At 40.1% G+C, this 26,322-nt stretch overlaps 1 protein-coding gene across 6 annotated transcripts in view; it reads right to left on the bottom strand.

The window, feature by feature from the left end:
• Window positions 1-26,322, bottom strand: part of NBEA (neurobeachin) — a 428,967-nt gene that overhangs the window by 63,232 nt on the left and 339,413 nt on the right. For all 6 annotated transcript variants that reach the window (XM_070749903.1, XM_070749906.1, XM_070749905.1 and 3 more), the window contains 3 exons: window positions 16,838-16,978; window positions 9,151-9,270; window positions 6,315-6,467 (listed from right to left, as the gene is read on the bottom strand). In XM_070749903.1, coding sequence (XP_070606004.1) covers window positions 6,315-6,467; window positions 9,151-9,270; window positions 16,838-16,978 — 414 coding nt within the window. The remainder of the gene's footprint in view (window positions 1-6,314; window positions 6,468-9,150; window positions 9,271-16,837; window positions 16,979-26,322) is intronic.

Below are 26,322 nucleotides of genomic sequence, written 5' to 3'. Positions count from 1 at the left end.
GCTGAAAAGAAATGTCAACAGAGGCAAATCTCTTCACAGAATCATAAGCTTATTTTAAACCACCGAAATTGGTTTATTCATCTCTAGAAAATAGAATAGAATAGAATTTTTATTGGCCAAGTGTGATTGGACACACAAGGAATTTGTCTTGGTGCGTATGCTCTCAGCGTACATAAAATAAAATATACATTTGTCAAGAATCATGTGGTACGACACTTAATGATTGTCATAGGGGTCAATAAGCAATGAAAATAGTCCAATGCTGGGAAATGTGGAAGCACAGAAAGGATTATTAGCAGCAAGGTGGATGAACTTGTAATGAGAAGGACAAAAGAGCATAATACATTGGGGGGGGGGGATGCAAAGTTATACTAAGAAAGTAATAATAAAACAATTTAAGGAGCATACCGTAGAAAGAGAGACCATTGGGTAGAACCCCTCAAAGCAGCGTTCTAGGACCAAGGCTATTCATTCTTTACATAAAGGACCTTAGTGATCATATTATAAGTACAGTGTTCCCTCGATTTTTGCGGGGAATGCGTTCCGAGACCGCCCGTGAAAGTCGAATTTCCGCGAAGTAGAGATGTGGAAGTAAATACACTATTTTTGGCTATGAACAGTGTCACAAGCCTTCCCTTAACACTTTAAACCCCTAAACTGCAATTTCTCATTCCCTTAGCAACCATTTAGATTATTACTCACCATGTTTATTTATTACAGTTTATTAAACAAAATATTTATTAAAGGTGGACAAAAGTTTGGCGATGACGTATGACGTCATCGGGCAGGAAAAACTGTGGTATAGGAAAAAAACCTGCAAAGTATTTTTTAATTAATATTTTTGAAAAACCGTGGTACAGCCGTTTCGCGACGTTTGAACCCGCGAAAATCGAGGGACCACTGTAACTGCATTCTCTTTGCTGACGATGTTAAACTATTCAACACCACCCACAATACTTGTACCCTCCAAAAAACCTAGACCATGTATCACAATGGTCTGATAACTGGCAACTTTAAATCTCACCAATAAATGCTCTGTCAAAAAGAATCAGAGCACAAAATACAAACTTGGAAGACACAACCTTGTAGATGAACCTCACTCTGTTAAGGACCTTGGAGTACTCATATCTAATGACTTAAGTGTCAGAGAGCCCATTGTAACAACATTGCCAAAAAGGCACTAAGAATTGTTAACTTAATCTTGCATACCTTCTTCTCTGGCAATATCAAACTGCTAACCAGAGTACACAAAACATTTGCCAGATCACCCGTCTGGAACCTGCACTGCATATCGGACATTAATACAATTGAGAGAGTCCAGAAATATTTCACAAGAAGAGTCCTTCACTCCTCCGCTCGCAATAGAATACCTTACGTATTCCAACAGACTTGAAATTTTGGGCTTAGAAAACCTAGAGCTACGTCGCCTTCGATCTGATCTAAATTTAGTTCATAAAATCATCTACTACAATGTCCTTCCGGTCAATGAATACTTCAGCTTCAACCACAAACAACACATACACACAAAATAGATTCAAAGTTAATGCAAACCGCTTGAACCTCGACTGGAGAAAATACGACTTCCGCAACAGGGTGATCAATGTATGGAATGCACTACCTGATTCTATGGTTTCTTCCCAAACCCCCAAAATTTTAACCTTAGACTGTCTATAGGCAACCTCACCCCATTCCTAAGAAGTCTGTAAGGGACATGCACAAGTGCACCATTGTGCCTACCATCCCTGTCCTATTGTCAAAATTTACCTATACAGTGGTACCTCGACATACGGGTTTAATTCGTTCCAGACCTGAGCTCGTAAGTCGATCAACTCGCATCTCGATCGAGTGCCTTTAGACTTTGTTTTTCGCGCTGAGATAACCGGAAGCAAGGAGATTCTTGTGCCACCTAGTGGAAGCTCGGCTCGTATCCCGAATTTGAGCTCGGGTGTCGAACAGAAATTTTGCTCGCATCGCGGCTCGTAACTTGGAATACTCACATGTGGAGCAGCTCGTATTTAGAGGTACTACTGTACCTACTTTATTTGTTTGTTTGTTTGTTTGTATTTCTAGGCTGCCCTTCTCCAGTGGACTCAGGGCATCTTACAAAATAATATCAATACAAAATACAAAATTTATGAAATCCAAGCATAAAACCTAAATCTTAAAACCACAGACCTTTAAAACAATTTCAACCACATTCATCCCAATCCCAATCACATTATCAGCCGGAGCAGGATGTCAACGCTCAACAATCCCTACTTGCTTTTACTTGTTTATACCATACCTATTATCTTGTACATGTTTTGACAAATAAATAAATAAACCAATAAAACTATTTAAATATATTCAAATGTTGGGTGACAAAGGACTGAAAGAAATGAAGAGAATCTGAATGCATTGAAATTCTCTTTATTACAGAAAATAATGGATCGATATCTAAGCTTGCGAGCCACAGAGATTAGTACCTTGGAGAAACTATGCGATAAGAGATAGCAAGCCTGATGGGAAGGAAATGTTAGAAAGGAATCCAAACTAGCTCTCTTAACTGTCTTGACTAAAACATGGGGGGAAATGCTGTCAGGTTTTCATGATTTTAGTTTGTTTAACCTATATACCAATAAAACGCAACTCAAGAAAGTCTGGAAAAGTTTTGTAGAGTTTGTTTTCTGACCTGACCTATCACACAGGGCTGACATCAAGCCTGTATTAATTTTCTATGGGAAAATGGGGTAAGTTAGAATAATTAAAGGAAACCCAAGAGAAGTTAATTTAGACCCACTTGGATGGATTTTTCCACACTTCATATTTTTGGTGTTTCTGTTTTTGTGTTTTCCCTTTTGTTTTGTTTGTTTGTTTGTTTGTTTATTTATTTAGTTAGTTAGTCCAATACACAATGAGGGGTTTAGTGGGTATATATCTATATACACATAGTAAATACATGATGAAGGTTATAGAGGAGATATAGTAAAATATATCTAAGAAATAATAGAAAAGAAGATATAGTAATAGAACATATCAATGAAAGAATAGAAGAAGAGATATAGGAATAGAAGAAAGGTATAGGAGATATAGGAGAGCAATAGGACAGGGGACGGAAGGCACTCTGGTGCACTTGTACTCGCCCCTTACTGACCTCTTAGGAATCTGGATAGGTCAACTGTAGATAATCTAAGGGTAAAGTGTTGGGGGTTTGGGGATGACACTATGGAGTCCGGTAATGAGTTATGTTGTTATAGAGGTAATGGCAAACTATTGAAAAGCTTGCCAAGAAAATGGCAGGGATTTGTCCAAACAGTCTCTGAGAACTGAACACAATTGAATGGAATTGTTATTTATTAAATATGGTTGATGTGCTGAATGAGAAGGTTATATTAATCAAATCAATGAAACAATAAACGCAGTTGCTTTCCATTTCAATTTAAAGCTGAGTTTCAAATAAACGTAACATTCGCTAATGATTTGGGAAAATATAATGAAAGATTATTTATTCTATCTGACAAACCATAAATAACCTTAGCAATTGCAGGTTAGAAACACCGAGAATTGCCTTTTACCAAATCCTATTGTTACACACATATTGATATTCTATTCTGATTAATTGCTTTTCTCCAGGGAGGTGCTCCATGATCTTAGAAATTTTAAGATGTGTGGACTTCAACTCCCAGCATTCTTCAGCCAGAAATTGCTTTGGGAATCTCGGGAGCCTATACTTCCTTAAGAAGTTGCCAGGTTAAAGAAAATGGACTCAAAGGCCTTCAGTAGACTTTATGATACAAAAGATATACTCTTATTTATTTCTGGAGTAAAATTTTTCAGTCATCTTGCAAGAGCCCTTTTATAGATGAAATGAAATAGGTGAGACAGGACTCATTTGCAATATTTTCATGAAATCTAATATTGACATAAAAATGCTTAAGGAAGCATTTTCTTTTACAAAAGAGAATGGGCGCTACTATACTACTGGATAAATTATGAAGAACCTCTGTAATGTGTTGATTTATGCAGAGAGAAAGCAGCTCTCTGAGAAACGCCCTTTAACAAGTAATCCTTAAATAGTGTTATTAGATTCAGCACCCATAAATTCTAATTTAGAGTATAAAACATAACGGACATAACAGCATTACATTCAGCCATCTGGGTTTGACGGATAATTTTACCTTTATTTGAGGCATATGCCTCAATTAGCTCTCAATATTTTTATTATTTTAATAATGGCTTGAATACATATATAAAAATATAATCTGTACAGTAAATTTATTACATAAAATCATAATGTATTTTCTATATTTATAATGCATGCCTACTCAGCAACAAATTCTGTGCGTATAGTGGAGCTTACACCTGGGAAAGGGTATACTGAATTGTATTTTACTTTTCTGAAGAATGAGCAGGGGATTGGACTAGAAGACCTTCAAGCTCTATTCTGATTGATTGTATCCTTTATACCAGTGATTTTTAACCTTTTTTGAGCCGCGGCACATTTTTTACATTTACAAAACCATGGGGCACATTGGGGGGGGGGCGGCTAAAAAAAGTTTGGACAAAAAAGTTCTCTCTCTCTTCCTCCCTTTTGCTCTATTTCTCTTTCCCTCTTTTTTCCTCTCTCTCTCTCCATCCCTCTTTCTTTCTCTCTCTCTTCTTTCCTCTTTTTTGCTCTCTTTCTCTCTCCCTCCCTACCTCCCTCTATGTCATTCTCCCACCTTCCCTCTCTCTCTTTCTCTCTCTCTCTCTTGCTTTCTTTCTCTCTCTTTTTTCTCTCTCTCTTGTTTTCTTTCTCTCTCTGAGCTTCGTGGCACACCTGACCATGTCTTGAGGCACACTGGTTGAAAAACACTGCTTTATACAGTTAACTTTTGGATTTTTGTGCCTTTTGAAAAAAGCACTGTTGGGATTATATAATTCATATTTGTCAAATGTTTATTTGTCTATTCATAAAATTTATATCATGACTTTCCTTCAGGACCACGAGTTTCCTGCTTCCTCCTGCAAGTTTTTCTCACCATTCAGTAGATGTTTGAGGAAGACTGACCGAGGATGTGTGACTCTCTTAAAGACACCAATGAATTTCTGCGGTTCAAAAGGACCAGAATTTGGTCTTTCCAGTATTTCCTTCACTGCACTACCATACTAGGAAAGTAATATTGTATATGTATCATAACATAGATAGCAAATAATATTGTATCCCAAAAAACAGTTTCTAGAGGTGTATCTATTAATTTGTTTCAGCAAACGCAACTGTGTTTTTAAGATAAAAAAATAGAATTTTATGTTTATGCATTAATATACAGAGAACAATTCAGTTTTCAAAGACCAGCGAAGCAGCTGCATGAGTAGACATACACACAGGGAAGGCATCTGAACAGAGGTGGGTTTGGACCGGTTTGTGTGAACCAGTAGCAAACCGCTGGTGATGTCACAATGATGTCAGGGAACTGGTTTTATCGGTGCCGGTCTGTGGGTGCTGTTATCTTTTAAACAAAATATATATTTGCATTTTTCCCTGAATTTTTAAAAAATAATTCTGTGCATGCACAAAAGCTGAATTTCTGGCACTGCACATGCATCACCATCTTGGTTTTGGCGTTGTTTTTTTTAAAAAAGGATCTTTTTGCAATTGCTCACAAGTGCACGCGCAAAGCGCATGTGCACCCACAAGGCATGGGAAGAAGTGAACCAGCAATGACCTAAGTTAGAATCCACCCCTACATCTGAACCACTTTATTCCTGAATATATATATATTTATATTTGCCTTTCTATATGTAATATTTGTATTGACACTTTTTCAATTTTTTCCTACTATAATTTTTCTGATATATTTTTCTGTGTACTGCTTTGATTAGGCCTTGCCACAATATTCAGAAAAATATGGATTTTGACATCTAATTGTGTTTCATTTGTTGATTAAACTGAGATTGAATTAGATATGTGTGCATATAATGTTAATATTTTTCTATATAATTCTAGCCCAATATTTTTTGTACTGATCTCTTCTTTTTAGGAAATCGATGGCATTTTTATTGAGGACTGCAAGAACTTTTATCAAGTTAAACAAAATAATTACATTTATCAGGGGAATTATGGTTTTATTATAAGCCCCCACTAAGAAAATTCCAATGAAAATCATAGCATAATGCCCAGTACGCAATACAGGATAGGTGCAATCAAATAACTCCTTTGTGTGTGTGTGTGTTTTTTTTTTCTTATAATTTTTCTTATATTTTCAGTTGTTGCTTTATAGTGAATAAAAACAAGGCCATATTAGTTTATACATTGTGTGGACTTGTTAGCAAGCTTGATTTTAAAAAATGCTTACCATTCGATTGATGCGGACAAAGTCTTCAGGCTTCTTGGCCCAAGGGGGAAGCTCAACATCAGTCACAGTAGTTTCATCTTCTCTGGCTCCAAAATTATATCCATTACTGTTGACAAACATTTCTGGCAGGTAGTAAAACTCTGGAATTAGTTCCTGTTTACAAAAGAAACAAGCTTTATTAACATGCAAAATCTTCAGTTTTTTGCATAGACAAAATTATTCAAGAAATCTTATATTGCATTTAGTTCAACTTTCTTACATTGTTTAGGTACATAACATTTGCATTTTTAAAACATTTTAGTAATTTCTCTATTAATAGAATAAAATGCTATGTTATCGTCAATAGTGAATTCTAAATCCTGTCGCTACTGGTTCGCTTGGGCGTGCATGCACACTCATGCGTGATACATTTGCACATGTGTGATGCATCCCGCCATTGCCATTACTAGTTTGTAGAACCAGCCCGAACTGGGGAGCTATCCACTGCTGGTTGCTGTCTAACAGGGTCTTGAATGGTGGGCACAGTTCTAGGGCCTGTAGTTGTCCTAATCTTCAAAAGGAGAAAACAGAGGTCTTCCATAACTATATACCAAACGATTTTCCCTTATTATCAGACAAAACAAAACAAGTTCATTATACAGCCAGATTGCCAGAAACCAGACTGTGCAAACAAGCGAAGCCCCATCCGCGAGATGTATGCAGCACATAAAATCACATCCTGTCCGGCCATGGATAAACTGTCTCCACTGAACCAATCCCTATTGCCCAAAAGGTTGGAGGGGACGACACTAGTTTAATAGGACACATTATGGGATTATCAACAAGTAATCAATAACTAATCATGCATTAAAAAAAACCTACCTCATTTTTTTGGTAGTGGCCTTAGCAAAGCATTTAGCCCAGGTGTGAATTTCTACTGGCTTGGCCCAGTTTGGGTGTACCGGTAGCAGCAGCCGCCGGTGGTTGGGAGAACTGTTAGCGGTGGCTGCGCGAGGCTTTACCCACCTACCCAGATGTTGTCACTTTTTTTTAACCCTCTTCACATGTGCAAAGCCTCTGCATATGTGCAGAGAGTGGAAAAGCATGTATGACAGTGACGCGTGCAAAGTGCCTGCTTCCGAACTGGTAGGGAAGGTAAGTAGATTTCACTGCTGATTCAACCCTCTCTTCTTTAACCAAAAATAATCCTATTTAGTAAAAAAAAATCATCCTATGAAAAGGCTAGTAATTCATTGAAATCAAAATCCCAATTCTCGAACTCCGATACCAATGATGAGATTTGAACCGCTGACCTACAGATCTACAGTCAGCTTCAGTGGTCTGCAGCACAGCACTCCACCTGCTGCGCCACCCCGGCTATTTTATTACCATACTATTACAAAATAGTATTTGTAATAAACTGTTACAAAATAATCTATTGTATGCAACTATTGCTTGGGTAAACAGTCTTCATAAACTAGATAGAGGCTTTCATGTTAGCATTTACTTTATATATTTAGAGTGAATCTTAGCAGAAAAAATAAACAGCTAACAAATATTCCTGAATCTTGCATTTTGTCTTTCTGACTGTGATATTAAATAAAAGTTTCATGCCAACCACCACTTTTCACATGATGTGAAGCATAGAAGGGATTTCAGCCTCCAGAAATATGCACAGATTCTCCTCTCCACATATTATTATTCTATTTGAAAGTTTACTGATATGATACAATACAATAACAAAATATGTTGTTTATTCTTAATTTGAAAATACTATTGATGGCAGGTCAAAATCATCACTTCCATGTTATGCTAATTATATATCAGAGGAAACAGATTTCCAATGGAATCCAAACATAAAAGAACCTAGCAACAGTTTTATGAGTTTACCTTTCTTTTGTTCAACCAATTATTCTTACCTCCTAACTGAGAACAGAAATGCAATACATAAATAATGCAGTATTAGTATGAATAGGCTCCTTATAGGAGCCTTTAGAAACAATTCTAACAATATATATTAAAACAAAAAAGACTAAAAGGGATTTACAATAAGTGTAAAACAATTTCAGTGTATCTCCTGATTTCACGCAAGCAAATAATGTTACAATTGAATGAATAAAGATATTTATTTATCATTTTTAAAAATGTTGTGTATGCAAGTATATATTTTTATGGGATTTCTGGGCTCCTGGGTTGAAAATGAGGAAAATACCTTATTGTTTAAATATAAAGCAAGAAACATGGCTTTCATAGTACAATAAAAACTTACAAAATCCATTTATGCAAGAATAAGTACATGGTAATGCTTGTTCTCTAGTTATTTCAATGTATTATGTAGATATAAGTTTAATTTAGTGTGTGTTGTTCCATAATGTCCTGAGGCATAATATAGTAAAAGCTAAGGCTTATACAAAACATACATTTTAAATGTATCTTGTCATTAATGCTTTATTAATTGCCCCAGGCGATGGAAAACTCATGCTAGAACAGCTATAACAATATAACACTTTAAGGTCACATCCAATCTTGCTGCGTTTATGGAATGGGCCGAATATTGAGTTAACAGCTGGAAAGAACAATTTATTGGGCTTTTCTCCATTCTGTGATCATTTGATTATAAATTGGGATAGGAGTATTTGCCTATTTTGTCAGCAACAAAAGATCTTTTAATAGCTCAACTGTTGGGAAAGCTCATCATTGTATGTTAAACTGGCATTTTAAAATGATGATATCAATACAACTTTCTTTTCTATGTACATGTGTTATACAACCATCCTTCCTATTCTCATTTTGCATTTGTAACCATATTGACAGCCACCCAATTACTTGTACAGTACATAGAAAATATTTTTCTTACCTTGACATCTGAAGTGTCTCGTTGGCTATTTCTCCATGATCTTGCCACTGACGAAAAAGTTCGATCCGGATGATCAAATTTACCATCATTTGCATTAAGGAAGAAAGTTGTAAAAGGCTCCTACCATTAAAAAATGAGACAGATAATGTACTTATAAGAAGTCAAGAGGTTTAAGTAGCAATAGAATTAAAATTTTAAATTAATTAGGAAATAATTAATGAGCACTTTATATCAAATCATTGCATTTCATTCTTTGATGTGACTAATGAATTACAATAAAAAACAATATCTGAATCAGAGAATGGAAAGATTCCTATAAAATGTTGTGCTTGTACATTACTGTGTCCAAATTCCTAATCTATTATAATCTGTTTCACAGAGATAAGTATTCTAAATAATCAAAATAATCCAAGAAATTGTTTTATAACTTTTATAAACTTTTTGATCTTTGGATAATTCTTCTCAAACAATTATCAAATCATATAACTGAAGTAAGGCCAATATTATGTACAGTATGTACAATATTATGTAAAGTATATTTCAAGTTTTAAACAATGAAATAAAGCAGCAAAATTATTAATTTCTAAAAAGTTGCATGGATTTTGGAGAAAGTGATTTAAGAATGAGGTTTCCCCCCACTAAAATAGAGACGAAAGTCCTTAAATGTAAAGAATTCAGCAAAAATTATATATAGTAAATGCAGTTTCAAATGTAAGTTTGGTACTTTTGCTTCAGAGTGAGTTTTAATAAAAAAGAAAAAAAATCTCTTCTTAATAATTACTTTGGAATGCTTCTGATGAAGCAAAATAATTTCATATTTTTTCTATCAAGCACCTGTCCATGAAGTCACAGGACTTTATTTTCCGCCAGTTAATTACAAAAAGTTCATAAAAAACACTTGTACTAGCACAAAGAAGTGCATGCCAAAAATGACTAAGATATAACCTTATCATGGTACAGAATCAAAAAATAAATTCTTCAGCACTCATTTTTGAACCATTAATTGATATCATTGCAAATCAAATTAGTAATACAGTGTTCCCTCAATTTTCGCGGGTTCGAACTTCAAATAGCCTATACCACGGTTTTAAAAAAAATATTAATTTAAAAATACTTCGCAGTTTTTTTTCTATACCAGTTTTTTCCGTCTGGTGACATTATACGTCATCGCCAAACTAATAATTTTTCCAAATAAATAACAAAAAAATAACTATTGTTAATAAAAAATTATGTTTATAAATATCAGGATCACTAAGTGTCTTATTCAATGGTGAGTACCAGTAATAATGGTGAGTAAATTATTGTTAAGGGAATGGGAAATGGTAATTTAGGGGTTTAAAGTGTTAAGGGAAGGCTTGTGATACTGTCCATAGCCAAAAATGGTGTATTTACTTCCGCATCTCTACTTCGCGGAAATTCGACTTTCGCGGGCGGTCTCGGAATGCATCCCCCACAAAAATCGAGGGAACACTGTAGTTCTATTTTCCCAGGTTTTAAAGCAGGATTGATAGCTTCACTACTACCAGATTTTGTCTTGTTCCTGTTACCCACTTTCAGCAATGAAATCTACAATTCCCCATTGTTACTGTAATTTCTGTTTTTCAGTGGACAGCACAATAAAGCTGTTGTATGAGTTTAAAAAGATCAAAGTATTGAAATAAGAAAACAAAATGCCATGTTTACTGTATATCCCTCAACCTACAATTTAAAAGTTAATCCTGGCAACCCATTTGTAAATAAATCCACCCATTTAATATCACTGTTCCCTCATTTCACATCATCCCATCATCCCTCATCCTTCTTATCTACTAAGTGCAGACCCTAGGCATGAAAATATTGTTCACCACTATTGTGAATGGTGCAGATATCTCAATACTATTCTGAATGGCAGTAATGCTCTAGTGGAATATGCTGGATTAATTTGCGACTACATTTAGCCAAGTGACTTTAATGGAATTCACACTTAAATTTAAATACAAAATGTTTCCATAGTTTGCAACATAGTCCAGAGTATTAGGTATGGTTGCCAACTTGAGTTATTTATAAAAATAGTATATACATACATAAATAAAAATGCTATAGAATAATGTCCTTGGCATAATATCTTATATCTTAATATCTTATGAGAAGAATGCTCTAGAAATTCAGCCTGGGGGGACCACGATGTCATCACAGGGGGTCAACAAAGGCTTGAAGAAATATTATGATTTAAATCTTGAGTTAAGTGCAGAATGCAGCTGCGAGAGCAATCATGGGCTTCCCAAGGTATGCCCATGTTACACCAACACTCCGCAGTCTGCATTGGTTGCCGATCAATTTCCGGTCACAATTCAAAGTGTTGGTTATGACCTATAAAGCCCTTCATGGCATCGGACCAGAATATCTCTGGGACTGCCTTCTGCCGCATGAATCCCAGCGACCGGTTAGGTCCCACAGAGTGGGCCTTCTCCGGGTCACGTCGACTAAACAATGTCATTTGGCGGGATCCAGGAGAAGAGCCTTCTCTGTGGTGGCCCCGACCCTCTGGAACCAACTCCCCCCGGAGATTAGAACTGCCCCCACCCTCCTTGCCTTTCGTAAAATTCTTAAGATCCACCTCTGCCGTCAGGCATGGGGGAACTGAGACATCTCCCCCGGGCCTATACAGTTTATACATGGTATGTTTGTGTGTATGTTTGCTTTTAATAATGGGGTTTTTATTGTTTTTTAAATTATTAGATTTGTTCTTACATTGTCTTTGTTATTGTTGTGAGCCGCCCCGAGTCTATGGAGAGGGGCGGCATACAAATCTAATAAATAATAATAATAATAATAATAATAATAATAATAATAATAATAATAATAATAAGTGGCAACAAAAGGTATTTAAAGGAGGTCCATTGTGAAGTAAAAGTTGAAAACCACTGATTTAGAAGATAAAATTGCTAGGATTCATTCACAATTGAATACCAAGTGCAAGTCCTATGCAGATGCCCAGGGAACAGACTTACTCAGTTAACTAGGAATGTTTTGATTCTGTTGGACCCGAGGAAGAGGATAAGAGGCTGTGGAATGCACATGCCATGCCCCTCCTGACTGATTAAGACTACCTGGGAGGTATCATATGGATGGGTTCAAGTGATGGTGAATTCATCCTTGTTGGAGAAGTGTTTCTTGTTTTCTTTCAAGAGATGCTGGTGTGCCCCCTACTCAAGAAGCAATTGCTGAACCCTACTATGCTGGAAAATTTTCTCCCAGTCTCTTTTTTAGGAAATATGGTTGAGAAGATGGTGTGTTGCAATTCCAGAGGACAATGGAGGAAATTGATTATTTGGACCCTTTTCAGTCAGGTTTCATGCCCCAATACAGGACCTGAACAGCTTTGGTCACATGTATGGATGATCTCTGATAGGAGCGGGGGGATAGAGGTGATGCATTCATCCTTGCTCTCCTTGGCCTCTCAGTGGCTTTCAATACCTTCTTTCATTAAACTAGCCATGCCCAGTTCCTGCAACCATTCTTCATATGTTTTAGCCTCCAGTTCCCTAATCATATTTGTCGCTCTTCTCTGCACTTTTTCCAGAATCTCAAAATCCTTTTTGCATTGTGGCAACCAAACCTAAATGCAGTATTCCAAGTGTGGCCTTACCAAGGCATTATAGAGTGGTATTAACACTTTACATGATCTTGATTCTATCCCTCTATTAATGCAGCCTAGAACTGTGTTGGCTTTTTTGGCAGCTGCTGCACACTGCTGGCTCATATTTAAATGGTTGTCCACTATGACTCCAAGATCCCTCTCAAGGTACCTGTTGAGCAAGGTATCACGTATACTGTACCTGTGCATTTTGGTTTTCTTGCCTAAATGTAGAACCTTACTATTTTTACCATTGAATTTCATTTTGTTAGATAGCGCCCATTGTTCAAGTTTGTCAAGATGCTTCTGTATTTTGCACCTATCTTCTGGAATGTTGGCTATTCCTGCCAGTTTGATGTCATCTGCAAATTTGATAAGTTCCCCATCTATCCCCTCATCAAAGTCATTGACGAAGATGTTGAAGAGTACTGGGCCCAAAACAGAGCCTTGGGGTACTCCACTGTATACATCCCTCCATATAGATGAAGTTCCATTGAGCATTACATGTTGAGTGCAGTTAGTTAGCCAGTTTTTAATCCATCTGGAGGTGTGCTGTCCATCCCACATTTTTCTAATTTATTTAGTAGTAGGTTATGGTCTACTTTGTCAAAAGCCTTACTGAAGCCCAGGTAAACCACATTGACAGCATTCTCCTTGTCCACTAATTTTGTCACTTTGTCAAAGAATGCTATAAGATTAGTCTGGCATGATCTGTTTTTGACAAACCCATGTTGGCTTTTGGTTATTACTTTGTTTGCTTCTAGGTGTTCGTTGACTTGTTGCTTGATTATCTTTTCCAAAATCTTCCCTGGTATTGAGGTCAGACTGATAGGTCTGTAGTTTCCTGGATCTGTTTTTTTCCCCTTTCTTGAAGATGGGAACTACATCAGCTCTGGGAACTACAACTACTTTGGGCCAGTCATTCTCTCTTAGTCTAGCTCAGTTCAAAGGCTGATATTGTGGGGAAAAGAGAAGGAAGGTGAATTGGAAAATACCTTCACCACTTTGAGTTAAAAGTAAAAGCAGGATACAAATAAGTAAATAAGTATGTAAATAAATAAATAAATAAATAATAGGGTAGGTAGATATAGATACTATTATGTACATGACTTTACACATGATTTTAAAAAATGGTAGCATTGCAGCGTTTTCCATAAATGGAAAGAGGATTGGATATAATATAATGAGTAAATAATAAATAACATGGAATGGAATATTGTTCAGTAGGCAAGTTTTATTCAGGTCCACCCTTCTACAGAATATTCCATTCCATGTCCGCTGAAATGGAGCTTTGTGCAAGAACCTTTCAGAGACTCACTAAATACTTTTCAAGCATCTCCTATGTTGCTGAACATGTGTGTCCTTGCACAGCTGACATTTCCACCGGATTGACACCAAAACAATACACCTTTTACAGAATTTTATTATATTATCTTCTTTAAAAAAAAAAGTATATAAATCAATGGTAAGTTTCAATAAACCATTTGACACTATCAAATGTAATTCCTATTAGTATGAATAAAATATTTTCTTTTAAAAAAATGAAGCTGGCGTTTGAAAAGCACAGCACACCACTGTGTATCTTTATTTTGAGTTTTAAATAAGATGGGTTTGTAGCAGAGACTAGAAGAAGAGATTGTAAATAAGAAGTGCAGATTATTTTTTTTAAAAGCAGTAAAGGTAATTACAGGGAATTATGTTAAAATGTAATTATAACTTCCATGACAAAATTATTTAAGAGACAGAGACAAACATAGAAAGTAAGAAGATTCAGAGTGAAGGATTAAACTTCCGATAGATGAACTCCATAGGGAGGGCAATTATACCAAAGTAATGTGTCTATCTTTTGGATTTTTAATCCTTAACAACTGTGCTATGCAGACTCATCTACAGTTATCGCATAGCTTACACTTTAAAAAAATATACATAGAAATGTTGGATATAAATATGAAGTCAAAATCATAATAATCACTATCAACTCCTCTAATATTTAGAAGGTATTCTTACTTGTTTTAAAAAATTGCAACATAATTTTAAGCTAAAATATTGTGAAATTTGATGCACAATGGATTTAATAAAATATATCCATAATTGTGCATTATATTCCAAAATATTTTGATCTAAAAACAGCTATATTTCCCTTCATGTGAAACATATGTTTGTTTTATCAAGGAGATTAGAATCCAAGCTAAAGTTATAAATTTTGAAGAACAGTACACTTAAAATGATGATGGCATTTTGATAATTGTATTGTTCAAGGATATACAAATTAGATTTGCTTACTTACAAAGGTAGATCAAAGTCCTCAATAATCCTATTTTTTTCAGTCTAATTTTTTTTGGTTCTGCTTTTTGTATGCATTGTTGTAACCACATTCTGGCCTTCCAACGTCAAACACAACCCTGATGCGGCCCTCAATGAAATCAAGTTTGACATCCCTGGTATAGAACTTTTGGAGGTCCCTTGCTCCCTCACTTCCAAAAATTGACCTGATTCTAGAGAAAGTGCTCCCTAATAATCTTAGGACAACTATCAAGGTTAACATATTGAAGAATTGTTCAAATAGACATTATTTTACTCTACTTTGTTGTCAGCTTTGTCTGTTGTCAGAAGACTCTTGGAAAGCCTCAAATAAATAATTAAACCTGTGACATATGCATGTGTGAGCAGGAACAAGACATTGTTACTCCAAACATTTTAATTACTTGGGTTGGCCTTATGTCAGTAATCATACTGTCTCATACTCTTGTGAGCCTTCTCTTTCTGTAGATAATTGTAATGCGATAATGGTTACACTGGACTATTAGCTTCGGTGATGCAGTGGTTAGAATGCAGTACTGCAAGCTACGTCTGCTGATCACCAGCTGCCAGCAGTTTGGCAGATCGAAACTCAGTAGGCTCCAGGTTGACTCATCCTTCCATCCTTCCAAGGTCAGTAAAATGAGGACCCAGATTGTTGGGGGCAATATGCTTACTCTCTGTAAACCGCTTAGAGAGGGCTTTAAAGCACTGTGAAGCAATATATGCCTACATGGCCTTGGACCAGATTACTTACGGGACTGCTTTCTGCTGCACAAATCCCAGCGGCCAGTTAGGTCCCACAGAGTTGGTCTTCTCCAAGTCCCGTCAACCAGACAATGACATTTGGTGGGGCCTAGGGGAAGAGCCTTCTCTGTGGGGGTCCCAGCCTTCTGGAATCAGCTCCCCGCAGAGATTCGTATTGCCCCCAGACCCCTTGCCTTCCGCAAGAGTCTTAAGACTCACCTATGTCGCCAAACCTGGGTCAATTATATCTTACCCCCCTGACCAATAAATATAATGCATGGTGTGATTGGATTGTCTGATTGAGTAATATATAGGGCTTTTAGCTGTAGTTTTTTAATGTATTAGATTTGTTTTGTACGCTTTGTTTCTATATTCTGTGAGTCGCCCCGGGTTTTTGGAGAAGGGCAGCATACAAATCTAAATAGTAGTAGTAATAATAATAATAATAATAATAATCATCATCATCATCATCATCATCATCATCATCATCCCAGGAAACAGCAGAATTGAGGAGAAGCAGCTAGACAAATCAGTGAAATACGAAGATCTAAAAATTGAGCTAGAACGACTTTGGCATAAGCCAGTGAAAGTGGTCTCAGTGGTACTTGGCACGCTAGGCGCAGTGCCAAAGGATCTCAGCGGACATTTGAAAACCATTGGAATTGACAAAATCTCCATCTGTCAATTGCAAAAGGCCACTTTACTGGGATTGGCACACATAATTCGCCGCTACATCACGCAGTCCTAGATGCTTGGAATACGCCTGACTTGTGATGAAATACGAAATCTAGCATAGTGATCTCGTTTGCTGTGTTGTATTGATGATGATGATGATGATGATGATGATAATAATAAGTCTAAATTTAGTCTAAATACTAATTAGGATTCTTCTCTCCTTAAGGTTGACTTGGTTTGTTTCCATACAATTTCAATTCTATAATTAAACCATTTTTTTAAAAAATACAAAAGATAGCAGACAGCTTTCTCTATAAAGGCACAAAAGATAAAAATGGCAAAAATACTTACAATGCGAACAAGCCAGGCTAACGTACAGGTAGATGTAGAATAATGAGTGTTATAATGATAAGGTGGAGTTTGATCATTTTCCCATGTCTCATAGCGTTCTGCATAAAAGACTGCTCTCTTTGGGTTTAAAGCACCAATGGGCTGTAAAGAGAATAAATAAGTAAGCTTTATAAACCTGCATTCCATTTTTCTTCTACATTCTTTAATATTCACAGTATATGACATTCAACAGCCAAAAACTGATAACTCATTCTGTTTTACTGTAATATGGTTGGACTGCTTGAGATGGAATGGGAATTTTATGCGAGAAATTTGAATTACCCTATTTCTTCTGTGTGATGCCTCTACAAATGTCACAATCATCTCAAAGGAAAAAAAGCAGGAGAGATATATTTTCAAACTAACATGTTTTATTAAAGACTATAGCTCGCTTCATGGGTAGCCAAATTCATGAAGGATTGAAATTGGAATAAGAGATAGAGATAGGGAGGAAGGGAGGGAAAATAGGAAGATGGCAATTTTGCATGTACAACTTACATGTGAGACACAAAAGTATTTTTTCAATTCATACTTGTGTTTTCTGAGACTTTGCTCAACTGTGATTGTTAAGTCCTTGTTCGAAAACATTCTGAAATCTATAACAAAGTATCCTTGGAAGTTGAATTATTCTGTTGGTCCTTGTTTTGTTATGTCAATTTTGTACCCATTAATTCTTTTTGACCTATGTTTGTTCATTATTTTTCGTACATAGAATCCCCAAGTGTTTGGCACACCAGAAGGGAACTTGGGGGTCTTTTAGTTCTATCCCCCTGACCAAGCAGGAAACCTTATATCATTCCAGACAAATGTTTGTCCAGTCTCTTCTTTAAAACCTCCAATGTAGGATGCTTACAACCTCTGAAAGTAAGCCATTACACTGATTAACTTTTCCCATTGTCATGAAACTTCTCATTCATTCTAGGTTGATTGGTCTGATAAAATTCCATCAGTTATTTTTTGTCTTGCCTTCAATGCTTTGGAGAATAGGCTGCCCCCCTTCTCTTTGTTACAGCTTTTCTAGTCCTTCTCTACAACTACTCTACAACTACTAGTCCTTCTCTTCATTAGACTAGACCAGTGTTTCCCAACCTTGGCCACTTGAAGATATCTGGACTTCAACTCCCAGAATTCCCCAGCCAGCATTTGGTGGCTGGGGAATTCTGGGAGTTGAAGTCCAAATATCTTCAAGTGGCCAAGGTTGGGAAACACTGGACTAGACATACCAAATTGCTGTAACTCTTCATCATATGTTAAGCCTCCAGCCCCATAATTATCTTTGTACCCTTCTGTACACTCTCTCTAGTGTCTCAACAACTTTTTGTATCATAGTGACTAGAACTGGACACACAAGCTGGCTTCTATTAATAACTTTGCTTGCGTTTAGGTGTTCATAGATTCGTTGATTATCTTTTCCAGGATCTTCTCAGGTTCTGTTAGGGTAAATGATCTGCAGTTTCCTGGAACTATTTGTTTTATTTTTTAAAGTTGGGAACCACATCGGCTTTTTTCAGACAGATCATGGTCCATACATAATGGGGGAAGAGCAGTGATGGGCTCCTACGGGAACGGTCAGGAACGCAGTTGTGGTAGCAAAATTTGGAACTCCACCCCAGAGCACCCAATTTGCACTGAAAGATGTTGAAACAAAATGCACAAGCCACGCCCACAGTGTGGCAGTAAAAATTTTGGTAGCCCATCACTGGGGAAGAGCATGTAAGGGCACCTCCAATTTTGTGTGAGAGGTGGTTTGGTAGTGTTAATGATGCAAATATGGGTACAAAGTAAACCTGTGAATTTGTTACGTTAGCTTCACTTTTCAGTTGTTGCTTGTTGTGTGTGAAAATCTTGAGTCTGTATTTTGGTATGGATCTATCACCTAGTACCTAGTGTCATTGTCTAGTATGATCAATAAAGTATTTGTTTGAGTTGTCATAACTAATGGTATTTTTAAAAATTATACATATTTTATCTTGGGCCAGCCTCTCTCAGCCTAGCTCACCTCTTAAAGTTGTTGTGAGGAAAACAGACAGACTAAGGAGTATTAGATAAGTTTACCATCTTCAGTTATTTATAAAAAATAAAGACAAAACATTCTTTAGGAAGCAAAAATTGAACAGATTCCTTTTTTTTTTGGCCTATTTAGTATATTGAAAATAATTTTTAAAATTTTCTTACACTAATTGATTCCCTTAATATGCTCTGAATAGTGAATACTGATATACTATGAAAGCTTGTAGTAGCACACAAAAGAAAACATAGAAAAATATATCCTTATCATATTCTAGGAAATTCTAATATCCTTATCAAACTCTTTTGCTGCTTTCCTATGGAAATTGATCATATGTCTCAATTTATTGATTGATTGATTTTATTTTAACTCATAGAAAAACAAGTTCAATTTTTCTCGTATACCATGGAAACAGGGAATACATATTTTAAATTATTAATTTACACGTACATATGCACATTTCAAAAAACTTTAAATTTTCCATAAGATAAATCAAATAACTGTTGAACCAAATCACTTAACAACATTGTTCTTTAATTTCCACACCACTGAATCCTCCCACACCAGTTCTTTTATTCAATTATTACTTTAACCTAGATAATATAGAACCTGCTCCAAAATCAATTTACCCCATTCAGTCACCCCCATCATTATTGCTCCTAAATCATATTAAATTCATAATCAATTGGGTCTCCAGTTCCCCTTTGAATGGTGGATTTCATATTATGAGACAAGGAAACCAGATGGGGAGATCAGTGGCTGACTTGATTGTCTCTTCTTTTTATTGACAGTCTCAAAATGGGTGAACAGTGCAGTCTCAAAATGGGTGAACAGTGCAGTCAGGCGGCAGGGAAAGCAAGTAGGATGCTTGGCTGCATAGCTAGAGGTATAACAAGCAGGAAGAGGGAGATTATGATCCCGCTATATAGAATGCTGGTGAGACCACATTTGGAATACTGTGTTCAGTTCTGGAGACCTCACCGACAAAAAGATATTGACAAAATTGAACGGGTCCAAAGACGGGCTACAAGAATGGTGGAAGGTCTTAAGCATAAAACGTATCAGGAAAGACTTAATGAACTCAATCTGTATAGTCTGGAGGACAGAAGGAAAAGGGGGGACATGATCGAAACATTTAAATATATTAAAGGTTAAATAAGGTTCAGGAGGGAAGTGTTTTTAATAGGAAAGTGAACAAAAGAACAAGGGGACACAATCTGAAGTTAGTTGGGGGAAAGATCAAAAGCAACATGAGAAAATATTATTTTACTGAAAGAGTAGTAGATCCTTGGAACAAACTTCCAGCAGACGTGGTAGATAAATCCACAGTAACTGAATTTAATCATGCCTGGGATAAACATATATCCATCCTAAGATAAAATACAGAAAATAGTATAAGGGCAGACTAGATGGACCATGAGGTCTTTTTCTGCCGTCAGACTTCTATGTTTCTATGTTTCTATGTTTCTTCATTCAAAAGTAATCCACTGAAAGAAATAGGCTGAGCAATCTACTCCACAGTGCAAATTTTAACTTTAAAAAATGATATCATTTTTATCTCCTATACAGGGACGTCACATGTAAAAATGACTGGCAGTGCCCCATAGCTTGCACATTTTTGTGCTATTTATCTTCTAAATGAAATATTAGTAAAGTAATTTCTCTTTACACAAAAAGAACCGTTGTACCTACCTGAAAGGTCTTCTCAGTGCACTGGAAGGAGAGTCCAACATGGGTATTTCTCCAATCCTATTGGTAGAGACTGAGTTAAAATTTACATATTAATTGAGCACCGCCCCCTCTGCTCTCCCCATGAGCCAGTTTTAAAAACGAAAAACCATAGAAAGAGGATAACCAAGTTTTATTGTTAACAACTAATAACTGACTTAACTGCCCATTCCGGCGTCCCTGCACCCATAACCATACCGGGTGGGTTTGGACTCTCCTTCCAATGCACTGAGAAGACCGTTCAGGTAGGTACAACAGTTCTTCTCCACTGCATCTGGAAGGAGAGTCCAACATGGGATATACCAGAGATTTACGGCCCATGGGAGGGAGAAGGTCTTGTCAGGGACGTTGGAGAAACACAAACTCGTTGTAAAACACGTCTCCCAAAAGCCGCCTCTGCAGAAGCGAAGGAGTCCAACTTGTAATGCCGTATGATGGTTGAAGGAGCTGCCCACGTTGCAGCCCTGCAGATGTCATCTATGGACGCCTGTGTGACCCAGGCTGCTGAAGTGGCCGCACTCCTTGTAGAGTGAGCTGTCACTCCTGCTGGTACGGGTTGGTCTCGAGCCTTGTATGCCTCCGCGATACAGTCTCTGATCCAACGACTAATCGAGGTAGATGAAAGTCCAAGTCCCTTCTTCTCTTGTGAGAATGCGACGAACAGCCTCTCCGTTCGCCGAAACGATTCCATCCGTCTAACATAAATCTTGACCGCACGGCGCACGTCTATCTTATGCCATCGTAATTCTGATGGATGGGTATCGTGGGTGCAAAAATCAGGAAGAATCAGTTCCTGTTTCCTGTGAAATTCTGAGTTCACCTTCGGTATAAAGGAAGGGTCCAGTCTCAGGACCACCCTGTCCGGGTAGAAGATGCAAAGGTCAGGCCTTACTGACAAGGCGGACAGTTCTGACACCCTTCGTGCCGACGTGATCGCGACTAGGAAGGCTGTTTTGATAGACAGCAATCGTATTGGTATGGATCTCAAAGGTTAAAACGGTGGCTTTGTTAAAGCCCTGAGTACTAGTGCGAGATCCCACGATGGAAACCTCCTAACCGGCGGGGTATGTTGGTTCGACGCTCCCCGCAGAAAGTCCTTCACCCAAGGGTGGTAAGCCAAAGACCTTACGTCTTCCACTTGTATCATGGTGGAAAGGGCTGCCACATGTCGTCTTAGCGTATTAGGTGCTAACCCACGCTCAAGTCCCGCTTGCAGAAATTCGAGAACGGAGATCACCGATGCCATCCTAGGATTTACTTGCTGCCTTTCGCAAAAACCGCAAAAGGCTGCCCACGTCGTTTCGTAAATGCGAGACGCGGAAGGACGCCTTGCGGCCTGCATAGTATCAATGACTTTGTCAGGTATATTCAGTTGTCGTAGTCTGAGCCGCTCAAGTGCCAGATGGTTAGTTGAAGCCACTGGGGATCTGGATGTTGTAGGTTCCCCTGGCTGAGTGATATCATCTGGTCCGGAATCCTCCATGGGGGTGACACCAACAGTGCCACCAAATCGGAGAACCACGGGCAACGGGGCCAGTGTGGAGCTACCAGCAGTACCTCCGCTTTTTCCCTCAGGATCTTTTCCACTACCCTCTGTACCAGGTTCATTGGTGGAAATGCATAAAGTAAGCCCGGGGGCCAGGGTGTCAACAGGGCGTTGACCTTCTCCGCTCCGGGTTCTGGAAACCGTGTGTAGAACCTTGGCAGCTGAGCATTCAGGGAACTTGCAAAAAGGTCTATTGATGGGGACCCAAATCTGGCGATCACCCATTGGAAGATGCTCGGTTCTAGTCTCCATTCTGACTGGTCTAGGGTAGACCGACTTAGCCAATCTGCCTGCATATTGCTGACTCCCGCAATGTGTTCCGCTGACAGGGACTGCAGATGACGTTCGGCCCAGTCGAAGAGATTGTCCGTCTCCTCCATGAGGCGCTGTGACCGTGTGCCCCCTTGATGATTCAAGTGGGCCCTGGTTGCGACATTGTCCGTGAGCACCAACACGTGCCTTCCCTGGACCAATGGTGTAAATGTCTGTAGAGCTAGGAAGACTGCTCTTAGCTCTAAGAAGTTTATGTTGACGGGCGATAGATCCTCCGTCCTCCACAGGCATAGAGCCATCTGGGTCCCAATGTGGGCGCCCCATCCTGTAAGACTGGCGTCTGTGGTCAGGATGATCTGGTTCTGCATTTTGAATGGAGATCCGATGGCTATTGCGGTAGATGTCCACCATCTTAAGGATTCCTTGACCTTCTGTGGTAAGTGTACTAGCCTGTGGGAGTGGCTCACCTTGGTTCTCTGAGCTGGAAGCAGGAACCATTGTAATGTCCTGATGTGATATCTGGCCCAAGGGACGATGCCAATAGCCGACACCAGGGTGCCTAGTATTTTTGACAGTAGAGATAAGGGAACTGGTCCCCGTTGTATGCTGGACACCAAGCGCCGTATGTTGTTCTGCCGTTCTGCCGACAGTGCCACCGTGCCTGCCTGGGTGTCTATGACCGCTCCAAGGTGTAGTAAACTGGTGGTGGGCGCAAGCTGGCTCTTCTCCACATTGATGGTGAAGCCGTGGCGTTGTAGTGTGTGGATGGTCTCGGTGAGGTCTCTCCTTGCTGCCGGGGACCTGGACAATATGATGATGTCGTCCAGGTAAGCCATCAATCTGATGGATCGCGCCCATAGGTTGGCTGTTAGCACGTCCAGGAGTTTGGTAAAAGTTCGCGGGGCCGATGAAAGGCCGAATGGCATGGCCCTGTACTGGTAATGTCTCCCTTCTGTGCAGAAGCGGAGAAACCTGCAATGTTCTGGATGAATGGGAACGTGCAGGTATGCTTCCTTGAGATCGATGGATGTTAAAAGGTCCTGTGCTCGGATGGAAGCCAGAATAGTCTGCAAGGAATGCATCCTGAACCTCCGGTATCTTATGAAGAGGTTCAGTTGTTTCAGGTTTAGTATCAACCTGCAGCCCCCGGAGGCCTTGGGGACAATGAATATCATTGAATAGAATCCCTGGCCTTCCTCCTGCCGGGGGACCTGTTCTATGGCTTGGATGTCTAACAGGTGCGTGATTTCCTTGCGCAACTGCAACTTTTTCTGAGAGTCCTTTATTCTTGGGCAGTGTAAAAAGCGACTGGGAGGTGACTGAACGAACTCCAACTTGAGTCCGTGTGTCACGGTAGCCATAGCCCATTTGTCGGAGGAGGTCGCTTGCCAGGTAGTGCTGAATCCCTGGAGTTTGCCTCCTAAGGGCTGTGAGGTGGCCGAGTCATTTCGTGTTACGTTTGAACCCTCGTTGGTTGTTGCCACGAAATGGCCTTCTGGACTGTTGGTAGCCCCTTGGCCTGTCCTGAAAGGAGCCGCGATCGCTCCTGTAGGGCTGTGGATTGTATTGGCCCTGGGAAAAGGGTCACTGATTCTGGGCCGAGCTGGCAGATGCGTCCCAACGAAAGGATTGACGTCTAGAATATGGCATGGATCTACGGTCTTGTCGTCGGTTGGACCTGGGGAGGACCTTCCTCTTATCCTTGTCCTCCACGAGGACTTTTTCTAACAGGTCTCCGAACAGGGTTGATCCTTGTAAGGGACCGGAGGCCAGCCGCCATTTAGATTTAAGATCCGCCTGCCAGTTCCTTAACCACAGGAGGCGGCGAGAAGACAGTGTGGCTGCCATGCTCCTGGTAGAAAACTTGGCCGCGTGTAGTGTGGCGTCCGCTGAGAATTCCGTCGCCGCCCGCAGCTTACTCAGATCCTGGCGAAGACGTCCATCCTCCGGACCGAGGCGGGACTGCATCTCCTGGATCCACAACATCGATGCCCGGTTAATGAATGACGCTGCTGCAGCTGCTCTGAAACTCCAGCCGGACATCTGATGTGTTTTGCGCAGTAATGTTTCCGTCTTCCTCTCTTCAGGTTTCAGGCTGTCGCCTGTCTCTGAAGGCACCAATGCGCTTGAGACCAGCGTCACCACGGGCTGATCGATTGGGGGAAATTCTAAGAGTTTCTCCACCTCCTCGTCGAAGGTGTAGAATTTCCTCTCGAGGTTGGTAGGTCCCTGGGCTGCTGCAGGATACTGCCAGGGCCTTTTATCCCTTTCACAAAAATGTCCGAGGCAGGAAAGTGGTCGGACTCGGGCTGAGGCTCTTGAAGAAGGGTGGCCGAAGTGTTGCCAGTCTCAGTGACCTCTGTTGTCTTTGCTGAGCCAGGAAGGTTCATCACATGCTTGGCCTTATATAGTAAGGTCCTAAAAAGCGTTGGTTTAAGCAGACCCACCGTGGGCGTCTGTTCTGGCGCTGTCTCATCCTCTGAGAAGCCATATTCCGGATCACTGTCCTCGAACTGAGCTGGTTCTTCCAACAAGGACCCCAAACCCGAGGGGGGCGGTGCCGACCATGATTCCTTCGTTTGTTGGGGTTGTCTGCCATACTGCTGCGCTCCCATAGCCATGTTCTGCGAATACGCACTGGCTATAATGTCCTGCAGATCCGGGGGCAAATTCTGCCACGCACCAGGCTGTGATCTCAATCCAGCTGCTGTGGGGGTAAAGGTGGCAGATGGTCCCTGGGAGCTCCTCCCCGAAGGCCCCGCTGACCCTGGTCTGGCCCAGGAAGTGCTGGGGGATGGCATGACCTGAGGCATGGACAAAACTGTCTGTCTGGGGACCAGTCCCCTTCAGGGTGGACCCCCATAGGCCCAAAGGTGGCTGGGGGTAACATAGGGTCTGATCCCTGTCTCTGGGCTGGAGGTAGCCCTGCTGGAGACGATTGTAAGGCAGCTTCCAGCTTTTTTCCGAGCGCTTTGATGCGCTTTTCGGCCTCTTTGATTGAAGAGGTGGAGGCAGGGGAATGGGAGGACTTGGCCTTCTCTTTCCCTTTCCCTTTGGCCTTGTCCTTTGGTGGCATAGGGGAGTCGGGCTTATCACTGCCTTGACGGTCCTCCATAGTACTCACGAGTCAGAATGAACTCCAAAGCCTCTTATTTTTGCCTCCGGTAGCTGTAATCACACTGTAGCCTCACTTAGTCATGCAAAAATGGCGTCTTCGTCCCTCCTGGACCTGCGCCTGCACACTGGGCTGCCTGGCCCTTCGCGCTCTTTTGCTGTCTGGGGGGGGGGCTATTTCGCGCCTAATGACGCGTCGCCCAATCGGCTCACCCAACATGGCGGCGCCCGTGCCTCCGCGGCATCCAGGCTAATCCCCGGGTCCCTCCGTCCTCTGGAGGCTTGGACCCCTCTCTCCCCTTGCCTCCGCGGCTCTGGGAGAGGAACAGCGGCTTTCCCAGCCGATCGGACGGCCGTGGCGCTCGGCGGCGGTTTCGGCGGCTTTGGAGGCAACTGTGGCGGCCGCTGCGCTGATCTCCCAATCAACTGTGAGGCGCTTCCCTGCCGGCCGAGCCAGATCGCCTCCGAGCCTCCCAGTGGAGGGGCAGGCCCCTCCACCTTTGGCTCGCAGCCCTGGTATGACCTCAGAGGTCAGGGACCCCAGGCTGGCTGCTCCTCTGCAGGGTGTTCCCTCGGAGGGAATACAAAACCCCTGAGGAGGATCGTTGGGGGTGCTGCCCGCGGAGGGCAGAAACCCAGTCTGTCTGTTCCACTTCTTTCTTCAGATCTGAAAAACAAAAAAACAGATTAAACAGGTTATACATTTTATTTTTATTTTTTATCTAATTAAAATTCCTTAGAACAAACTCAGTATGTCTCTACTCTTGGACTGAGTTT

The sequence above is a fragment of the Erythrolamprus reginae genome, chromosome 4 (assembly GCF_031021105.1).
Source record: "Erythrolamprus reginae isolate rEryReg1 chromosome 4, rEryReg1.hap1, whole genome shotgun sequence".
Classification (NCBI taxonomy): Eukaryota; Metazoa; Chordata; class Lepidosauria; order Squamata; family Dipsadidae; genus Erythrolamprus; species Erythrolamprus reginae.
This window is presented reverse-complemented; position numbering and strand designations above follow the sequence as displayed.